Source organism: Trichechus manatus, unplaced genomic scaffold (genome assembly GCF_000243295.1).
Source record: "Trichechus manatus latirostris isolate Lorelei unplaced genomic scaffold, TriManLat1.0 scaffold00049, whole genome shotgun sequence".
NCBI lineage: Eukaryota > Metazoa > Chordata > Mammalia > Sirenia > Trichechidae > Trichechus > Trichechus manatus.
This window is the reverse complement of record NW_004443985.1, coordinates 1,658,717-1,669,209: the sequence shown is the minus strand read 5'-3', so window position 1 is coordinate 1,669,209 and position 10,493 is coordinate 1,658,717. Positions and strand designations below refer to the sequence as shown.

Here is a 10,493-nt window from a genome sequence, read left to right as displayed (position 1 = left end):
GAGCCATACAAACATCAGCGTTTTCTGCACGTGCCGAGATGTAAAGAAGCTTGAGAATATTAACAACAATCTTCCTTGCTCTAAATTTTGTAGGCCACAAGGTGGAGAAGAGTTTTGTTCCTTTGAGGAACTAAAAGAAGGCCAGAGTGGCTGGAGCTTGGTGAGCGAGGGAGAAGGTGATGCCAGACGAAGCTGGAGAGGTAGGCAGGTGCGTACACCTGTTCATGTGTGCTTATGTGTCGGTAGATCCTGTAGTTAAGATGACCAGATCTTGTCATAATGTTGGAGTGGTTTCTTTGGTTCCTAGGTAGATATTCTGATTTACACTCCTACATCACTGTTTTTCCTGTCTCCCCCAACCCTCACCCACACACAGTGAGCATTATTGAGCTTTACCAATTTAGTAGTTGGGTATATTTGCATTTATTGATTACCAGTGAGGGTTAACATTTTATGAATTACTCTTTATCTGATTTTCAGTTGGGATATTATTTTTTTAATTGATATGTAGGAGTTCAGGAATATTACCTTTTGGCATAGTTGTAAGTTTTATTAGTATTTTGTAATTTGGCTTTTAATTTGATATATGGTCCACAGATTATTTCTTCTTTGCTCTACTTGGGCTCACCCAAGGAAGGTTGTCTCATAGGAAACCCTCCCCACATTAAGCTAAAACTCCAGAAAGAGCTACACCCTTGGGAAGGGTGAACCAGAACTTACCCTGCTGCCTACCATAAGGAACTACACAGAGGTTGCCTTGGCACTGAGCAGAGAAGGGTCAAAAAGGAAAATAAAAAGCCTGTTTTAGAGTAGCCGAGGCCACAGACTATCATGCAGGCTCATAACCCAAATCCACTTAGCCTGGGTAGATGAGGAAACCTTAAACCCTGAACTTGGATTAATATCCTCCACTGAAATGCCTCCAGACCCTGACAGAAGCAAATTCACGTCGTTTCTCAAGGAAAGCATTTTCATCCTAGGCCTTTGGAAGTTCTCACAAATGGCTTTTCAAGGGCAGTGAGTACTAGGAATAGAAGGAAGTGACTCCAGTGTGTTGATAATTCTGCACTACCAGTTATTTTTATTCTTTATGAAGTTATTATGAAAAGCTAGCTATTAGATACTTAGACGTTCCTGGGTGGTACAATTAGAGTTAGACTGCTAGCTGAAAGGCTGGCGGTTGGAACCCACCCAGAGGCACCTTCAGAAGACAGTCCTGACAGTTTGCTTCTGATAGCTCACATCCTTGAAAATCCTAATGGAACAGTTCTGCTCTCTACATGTGGGGTCGCCATGAGTTAGAATACTCCATGGCAGCTGACAACAACAGTATTAGTTGCTTTACTCTGAACCTTGGGATCCCATGACTTTAAACTTTTCTGGGCTGAATTATATGACATTGGAATCAGTAACTTCATTGATCTCCATTTCACACTTCTTTGGGGAGCAGTCTGAGTATATTCCATTTGTCCTCATAATTTTTGTTCTGTAACTAGGCCTGTCCTAATGGCAGTAGAAAATGTAATAATTTGCTGATGTCATTTGTGACAAACCATTCTGGAGGTATTATTAGATAATAAGTAAAAATTGAGATTTCTTCTGTGTAGTACTCAAATAATTATTTCAGGAATTTCTGGGTTGAGCTCATAACTTAAATGTTTGTTTTGTTGTTGGCTGAAGAGGCAGTAAGTGAGATATCAGACACCTCTCCCCTCCCATCCCCGGGCTGTGCCTACCAGAACAAATTGTTTTTAGTCTATATATATCCATTGTTTCAGTACATATAAACACTTCACAGTACAGTTGTACTAAATACAATACATGGGGATCTTTATGGAAGGGAAGAGTTTATAGTGCAGCTTTTTTTTTACAGCTCATCTGTTTGATTGGTCGTTGCTTTTACTTAAACACTATCTAGGAGATTTTTATTGTTAGCTCGAAAGGTCAGGATAAAAATTATATGAGATGGCTACATTGTGTGAAAAGCATTCTTTCCCAGGCTACTCCTTTTCTAAATTCAGATGGAGTATCTGAAATATCCTAGGAATTTGAGACATGCATACTATCCCTAAGTACTAGCTGCTAGCAGAGATACCAGCCAGCAGCAGCCAGCTTGCCTTGCTTAGAGAATTTATCAGGGTATTTGTCCGCTGATAACTTACCCATTTTATGTGTTTTTCTTCAGGTGATGCAGACAGAAAACATTGTAAATTCAGGCCTGACCCCAGCATCCCTCCAGTCTTCAGTGCCCTCAATGAGGACTATCTTGGAAGTGGGTGGTCGCGAGGACACATGGCTGCAGCAGGAGATAACAAATTCTCAACTGTAGGCATTTTTGAGGGGAGGAGTGGGGGTGTGGGTGGTGATAGGTGTACCAGGGGACTTGGGGGTTAAACACCTAGGAGCCAGACCTTCAAACTGGAGACTTTCCATACTCATTTCCTGTCCTCCTTCGTGACTTTAAATTTTTTTTTTTCAGTCAGATGCTGAAACATTTTTAAACAGGCTAAACAAGGGACACTAGATATCGTGTAAAAGAGAACTGAGAAGCCACTGGTTGCTGAAGCTGCTCGCTCACGTTTATTTTGAAAAATTCTAGACCTGTGGAAAAAATAGTACAGCAAACACATTCTGATACATTTACTTTAAAAAAACTCTTGGCAGTAAGTTGCAGACATAGTAACACTTCATTCCTAACTAGGTTGCTCAGGAGCGTGTATCGTCAAAGAATGAGGATATTTGTGTGCATGACAAGAGTGTCATGGCATCCAAGAAATGTGTACAAATGCATTTTTGTACATTCATATAATAATCTTATCCAGTATACAGTTCATATTCAGATTTCCCAAATTGTCCCAATTATGACCCTTACAGCTACTTTTGATCCAGAATCCAACCATGAGTCACATGGTACATTTAGTTGTCATGTCTCTATTTTCCTTCAAATAATTTCCCTGCCAGAGAAGAGAAGAAATGACGTTGTTCATGACATTGTTATTGAAGTGCTCAGGCCAGTCACTTTATAGACTATCCCACAATTTGGATTTGTTTGTTTCCTCGTTATTTTTAGATGCAGATTAATAATTTTTAGCAAGAACACTGGATAGGTGATGTTGTGTTCTTCTCACTGCATTCTGTCAGGAGGCCCGTCTGTCCGTTCTTCCATTGTCACTAATGTCATGTTTGATCACTTGAGTAAGGTGTTCGTTAGATCTGTCTAATAGAAAGCTACGTTTCTCCCTTAGAAAAAGATAACAATCTGAAAATCAAATTTACAGTAAATACACCATAATCTACGAACTCTGCTTTTAGCATCCATTAATGATTGTTGTCTTGTTATTAATGTTGGTAATTAAAAAAATATTGAATTTTCCTAATTCTGCCATTCTTTCTGTATCTATTTAGCTGACATTCTGTATTCTCTAGTCCTCACTCCGTTTTTTTTTTTTTTTTAATGATCTTGGGCTCATGAATTTTTTTTTTTTTAATTCAGTGTGCTATAACCCATTACTGTTAATATTTTTGTTCTTAAGGTACCCCAGTGTTTGCCAGTGCACACCCCTGTAAGCCAGCTCCTGTGTCGTTTTGACGTGTCCTTATCAGTCTTTGAACGCTCACTTGCTTCCTTGCCCAACAAAATTTTCAGGCTCACCTTACACCTTCCCTGTCTCCAGAATCCACCATATCCTCAAGGAATTTTGGTTCTTTTTAGTGGGAATGGTGTTTAGAAACCCTAATCTGAGCACTTGGGGTGTTTATTGTTAACTGGAGTGCATAGTCTCTATTTCTCCAGCTCTTTGTTTTTAATTATCTTTCTGCTGATTGGTTTCCCCATCTTGCACATGACCCAACATGACACTGGCCATCCTAGGCTCTGAAGCTATATTATTTGCAATCAACTTATACCAGTTTTTGCCTCTCATAGTTCTGATTCCTGAGTCTGTAGTTCATAGCCCTGGTGGTGCAGTGGCTAAGCACTCAACTGCTAACCCAGAGGTTGGTGGTTTGAACCCACCAGCAGCTCTGTGGGAGAATGATGTGGCAGTTTGCTTTGTAAGATTACAGCTTTGGGAACCCTATGGGGCAGTTCTCCTCTGTCCTGTAGGGTCGCTATGATTTGGAATTGACTTGACGGCAGTGGGTTTTGCTTTCTAGTTCATTCCCCTCTATGGGTGGGCTCCCTTTGGGTCAGGTGCCTCCTTTTTGTCTGGTGAGCTATGTTCAGAGGAGTAGAATCGTGGTATAAGGCTGTCCTTTTTATGGGGTGTGAGTGAGAAAAGTAATGTGTATTATTTATTATGTGAACTGTTGGTGATTATTGTCATGAAGATATTCTTAACCTTGGGTACCCCTTATAATCACCTGGAGAAGTGTTAAAGAATCCTGATGCCCAGACCTGCAATCCAAGCCAATTAAGTCAGAAACTTTGGGGGTGAGACGCAGCCATCAGTATTTTTAAAGTTCCTTGGGTTATTCCAATGTGCACCCAAGGCTAAGAGTCACTGCTTGAAGGGAAGATATTTGATGCCTTTGGCAGTTAGAATGGATCAGTGAAAGGAAATACAATCAAATGCAGCCTTGTGTTTATGGGTCAGAAGTGTAAGGTGGATGCATACCAAAAAAACCCCAAACCCATTGCCGTCAGGTCGATTCTGACTCATAGCGACCCAGTATGACAGAGTAGAGCTGCCCCGTAAGAGTTTCCAAGGCTGAAAATCTTTACGGAAGCAGACTGCCACATCTTTCTCCTGTGGAGTGGCCGATGGGTTCGAACCACCGTCCTTTTGGTTGACAGCTGAACGCTTTAATCACTGTGCCACCAGGGCTCCCGGATGGATGCATAGTGGCCAGAAATTCAGAAGAACAAGGAATTTTTCTCTGCCACTTTTGAACTAATATGTTTGCACTGTACTACTTAAAATTCCTGAAAGTTGAACTTCATTCAGAAACTACTTCCGGAATTTTTATGCTTAAAACAGGATTTACCCTTTAGCTTTATATTTGAAACTTCTAGTTTTTATAGTCTGTATTATAGGTTTGGATGTTAGACGTTATAAAGAAAACCAGCACACCAAACTATGTATTTTGTTTTCATCCTTATTTTGAGTAATGATAGAGCTTTATGTCCTGGAATAGCTGTGGCTTTCTTATGTCCAGACAAGTAGTTGCTGCAGTTACCTGGAGCTCGTGTATGAATAATAAGGAGCTAGTTCTGTGTGTCTGCTTTGTAAAAGATTTCTAAAAGGTGAAGGAATTTTAGTGGAAGTAACTATTTTTGTTTCTCTTCACAGAAAGCCATGGCGGAAACCTTTTACCTTTCCAATATTGTGCCTCAGAATTTTGATAATAATTCCGGATACTGGAACAGGTAAGGGGTGAGAGTTTTTAAAATGTGGTTCTGTGGATGAGTGAATGATATGGCAGGAGACTGTACTAGTGTGCCTATCACTGTTTCTATCTTTCTTACTGAAAAGGTATCACTTCTGAAGGTAAGTACTCTGGACCAGTTTTCTTTGCTTTATTTCTAGAGTATAGACTTCGATGGGAGTACGGACTTTAAAACCTAGCCAGCCATTTTGGTCTTGTTTACCACTAGTCAAAAGGCAGGTTCTGGAAGGAACTACTCAAAATATCATTCCTGTTAATAACTGAGGCTGTAACAGGTTTTTGAGTGCGTCCAGTGGACAGGATAATTTTTTCTGCTTGTATCTCAGAGTCTCTAAGATTTGTTTTCAAGTTTTGGTATGATTAAACATAACCACTAACCAGTTTTTGATAGAACTTAACTATAAAGTCATTTGGGTTTCTATATTTTTCTGACATTTAACCAGTTGTATCAGATGATCTCTTCACAAAACTTGTGCTGATTGAGGTTATTCCAAGCTGTTAGGTTTCCCCCAGTAATGCTTTGTGGTTTAAAATAATTAAGAGAGCACCTCAGACTAAAAAAAGACCAGAGGAATTATCAGTCATGGCCATTTGTTCCATCTACCTACGCTCCCTTTGCTCCCTCCTCCGATTATTTTAAGCAGATCACGTATACATAATTTCATCCATAAATACTTTGGTATGTATTTTTAGAAGAGAAGAATTTTTAAAAAAATATAACTGTAGTATTGTTATTGGGCCTAAATTTGATAGTAATTTTTTTCCTTATTATCAGTTATCAGTGTTCAAATTTCCCTGATTGTCTCCATTTTTTTTTTTTTTTGGTTGGTGTTTGGTTTCAATCAGGATTCAAACTAAGTCCACACATAGATTTGCTTGCTGTGTCTCTTCAGTCCCTTTTAATCTGTAGGTTTTCCCGTCTTCTCCCTTATTTTTTTTTCCCTTACAAATTATTGAAGAGCTGGGATATGTGCCTGGGAGAGTTTCCTTCCATATTTTGGATTTTGCTGATTTCATACCTGTGGAAGCATTTAACATTTTCCTTTCCTAAGAGATAAATTGGGAGGGGGGTGGGAGGAGGTCTTTACCTTGCAGTTAGGCAGGTATGCTATAGGAAGTAATGCTGTTGATTCTGTTTTCGAGATAGGGAAATGGTGGAATGATGACGTGCATCTGTCATTTATAAATCTCTTCCAACCACGGTATAAGAAAGTGTATATTAAAACTAGTCACTTGTCATTTTTATCTGGTAAATTAGTGAAAACGGTGTTTAAATGATAAATACCAATGTTGTAAAGGTTGTTGGGAAACTTCTGTATTGTATTTTGGAGCTTACAGAGTAAATTGGTACAACCCTATTAAAAATGTTAATTTTATATGTGATTGAGAGTCATTAAAATATTAATAATTCTGGCCCTGGAGATTTATCTTAAGGAATTCATACAGTGTTGCGTTATATAAAAATGTGTTAGGATAAACTCAATTGTCCCACAGTGAGCATGGTTAAATAAAAAAGTACATCACCTTGTTGGAATGACATAATTCTTATAAAAAGTGTATTTGAAAACTGTGGCATAAAAACTGTTTGAGAGAGAACACAGAAAACAGAATTACAGTTCTAACATGTATGCGCTGAATGCACTCAGAAAAATGTAGATAGTTGATGTGTGTGGTTTTTGAAATAGTGGGGCAATAAATAAACTTGGGGAAAATGATTGTGTATATACTTAGGTTTTGTGCCATATTTTCTTACTTAATTTCTCAAGTAATCTTAGCGTCTTTTTTAGGAACTCGATATAGTTTGCTTCTTTTCTGCGTTAATGTCTGTGAAAATGTCATCCATTTTTTTCCCTCAGAATAGAAATGTACTGTCGAGAACTGACAGAAAGGTTTGAAGATGTTTGGATAGTATCTGGACCTTTGACCTTACCTCAGACTGGAAGTGATGGAAAGAGAACAGTTAGTTATCAGGTAGGGACATGTTTTAACATAAGGCTTATGTTATTTGCATAAAATTATTGTCTCTTATTCTGTATTTTACTTTTTTATTTTCATTTGACAGTATTTATTGAGCACGTATTTCAGGTGATAGGCACAAGGGATATACCTGTTAAAAACCCATTGCCATCGAGTCGATTCTGACTCATAGCGACCCTATAGGACAGAGTAAAACTGCCCCATAGAGTTTCTAACGAGCAGCTGGTAAATTTGAATGGCCCATGTCTTGGTTAGCAGCCAAGCTCTTAACCACTGAACCACCAGTGCTCCGCAAGGGATATAGTGATGGATAAAAAGCAACCATTCACTTCAAGGAGCTCACAGTTTAGAAAGGAAGACAGACATGTTAATAATTACATGAAAGTGTGCTGCGTTGTAATAGAGATAAACGCATGTATGAAATGGTGGCACAAAAGGACCGAATAACTACTTGTTCGGGTCAGAAAGCTTAACAGAAGAAATTTTTGAGCTAGATCTTGACAGATGAGTAAGTAAACTGAGGCAGGAGGGAGCATGGGAATCTGGAAGATGGAGCAGCATGAGCACAGGATGTTTGTAATCAACAGCACAGTTCTGGGATTTGTGTGTCGTTACAGAGACTGGAGCTTGTGGGGCCCAATAGTATGGGTGGCTCGAGGGGATGAGGGTTGTACACCAGTAGGTACGACAGGAACCAGATAACAGAGATCGTTGTTCTGTGATGAAGAGTTGGATTTTCATTTTTAGGCACCGAGAAGTCATAGATTTGTTTTATACACGAGAGAAATGTGATCTGTTGTGGGTTTTAGAAAGAGTATTCTTCTGTTGTGGGTTTTAGAAAGAGTACTCTGGCAGCAGTGCATGAGAGAAGTAGACGAGGAAAGTTTGAAGGTGAGATTACAGGCGAGGAGAGGAATTAGGGCATGACCGCAGCAGTCCGTTTGAGAAGAGACGAGGGCTGAAATCAGGCAGTTGGAGTGAAGATGAATAGAGGGATACGGGAGAGAGTCGCCATGAATTAGTTAACTTTTTTGGTTGAGGACGAGGGAACAGTGCAGGATCACAGCCAGATTGTGGTGAGTTGAGCAAAGAGGAGGAAAAGCTTTTCTTTAAGAAGCTTGGCTTTTTAAAAAGATGAATTAGTTGTTTTGTCACGAGATAGTTGAGCACTTGTATAAGCTGAAGGAACGAGACACTGAAGACGTAAGAGTAACATGAGAGCTTCAGTCATTGGACGGTCCTGGGGAATTCTCAGCCAGCCTTCCAGATTAGTTAGTTGTTTGCAGAGAAGTATGCTTGAAGGGCAGGTAGGTAGAGAAGATTCTGCCAAGAGGGTGGTTGGAGTGATACACTGTGAGGTCTGCATAGGGTAGGGAACAAAGTGGAGTGAGGAGGAAGAGGGATGGAAGAACTCCCTGGTAAAGTCACAGAGGGAGGTGTATTTGAAAGGAAGCGCTAGCTCAGTTCTGGGAATAGATACTTAATAAATGCTGGTTCGGTTAGATGATTAGTTAAGAGAGTCTGTGATAAAATTGGATAACCTGTAACAAGTTCAGGAAAACAAACCAAACGTGGAGGTTGTAGTCTGTCCCACTTGACTTGCTTGTTTTCAGCCTGTCTGGATCAGCTGTGCCTGGTCATCCAGGGTGTTCACATGGCTGTCTGTGAAGTCCTCCTCCTCCTTTTTTTCCACATGAAATTATTGATCTAATTACTTTTATTTGTTGGGTGAAAATGGTAGAATAGCTGTTTTCTAGGACTTCTGCACGCTCAGAGTATTCTGGTAGTTCCTTGGGGGTGAAGAAGTGGCAAAGGAGTTAGTATTTAAGCAGACTAATTTCTCCCTTCTGATCAACTTGCTAATTAAATTTTAGTGTATTCTTTTAGTATTAGAAGAAAAAATGGCATAAAGCTCTGTATTCTTTTATTTTTCAAATGTTAATTGCTCTTGAGCTTTGTTAAATCCTCTTTACTCTTATCACTGGAAAAGAGAGCTCTGACTTCTAAACCTTAAGTATCAAATTGCAGTTTTTTGTGTACTTGGTTTTCATAAAATTGATTTATACATACAGCTTATTGTATAGTAGAAGAAAATTTTATACAGAGTTTAAAAGGAAAAGTTAACCATTAATTAAGAGCCTTTCACTAAATAGTTTTCTTGTGTGGATGTTTCTGTTAAGTATGTGTAAAACAATACTTTATAAAAAATGTTATATATCTCTCTAGCTTTTTCTGCTGAAACAGAAAGAGAAGCAGTGATACTCCATTAGCAACAAACATACCTTGAACCCAGATCCTGGTTTCTAAAAATCCATCCCCACCAAAAGGAATCAGCGCTTCTTGGAGAAAAGGGCTAGTGCAGGGCAGGTGCGAAGTAAATTGGAACATTTGAGCCAGAAAGTAAGAAATGCTGCAGCAGTGGTTGGGGGCATGTCCAAAAGACATTAGGCTCCAGCTTGGCGGAAACTCCTCCTTGCTATATCTGAATTTATTTGAATATCAAATAAAATAGATTAAAACCTGTTGAATTGAGTAAGAATCCATAAATACACAGAGTGGAAGAGAAAACTGCTTTACTATAGAATGTCAACTAACAAATTAGCAAGACCCATCAATGGATGCTAAGACTAGTGGGTGAATGTTTTATGAGGAGTAGGGCATTTACACGGTTTAAAAGTATCTCCCCATAAATTACTTACGATCACAAAGGGAGAAACAGTAGCTTTACCATGGAGACCCTGGGAGACCCCACTTAACCATGTGATCAAAGTTAATATCGCCTGCAGTGGGACTCACTGATAGCTGTCTTCTTGGTGTGATGCACCAAGGATACAGTATTGTTTCTGTGATATTTCTGCCAAAAACACATAACTTTGAATCTTAGCATGTGGCAGTATCAGGCAAACCCCAGTGGAAGGGCATTCTGTAAAATAGATGACTTACACCCAAGAAATGTAACTGTCATAAAAGCAAAGACTGAAGAACCGATTTTTTTTTTTTAATTGTACTGCAGGTGAAGGCTTACAGAACAAATAGTTTCTCATGAAACAGAAGTACACATGTTGTTTTATGACATTGGTTAACAGCCCCACAACGTATCAACCCTCTAACTTCTCAACCTTTTTTTT

General features: G+C 39.2%; 1 protein-coding gene across 3 annotated transcripts in view; it reads left to right on the top strand.

Annotated features, from left to right (window-relative positions):
* The window catches only part of EXOG (exo/endonuclease G), a 32,439-nt gene that overhangs the window by 3,990 nt on the left and 17,956 nt on the right, over positions 1-10,493 (top strand). For 2 of the 3 annotated variants that reach the window (XM_023732214.1, XM_023732215.1), the window contains 3 exons: positions 94-2,325; positions 5,292-5,368; positions 7,245-7,359. In XM_023732214.1, the coding sequence (XP_023587982.1) occupies positions 2,170-2,325; positions 5,292-5,368; positions 7,245-7,359 (348 nt within the window). In that variant the 5' untranslated portion in view covers positions 94-2,169. The remainder of the gene's footprint in view (positions 1-93; positions 2,326-5,291; positions 5,369-7,244; positions 7,360-10,493) is intronic. The other variant, XM_004377318.2, reaches the window with a different exon arrangement.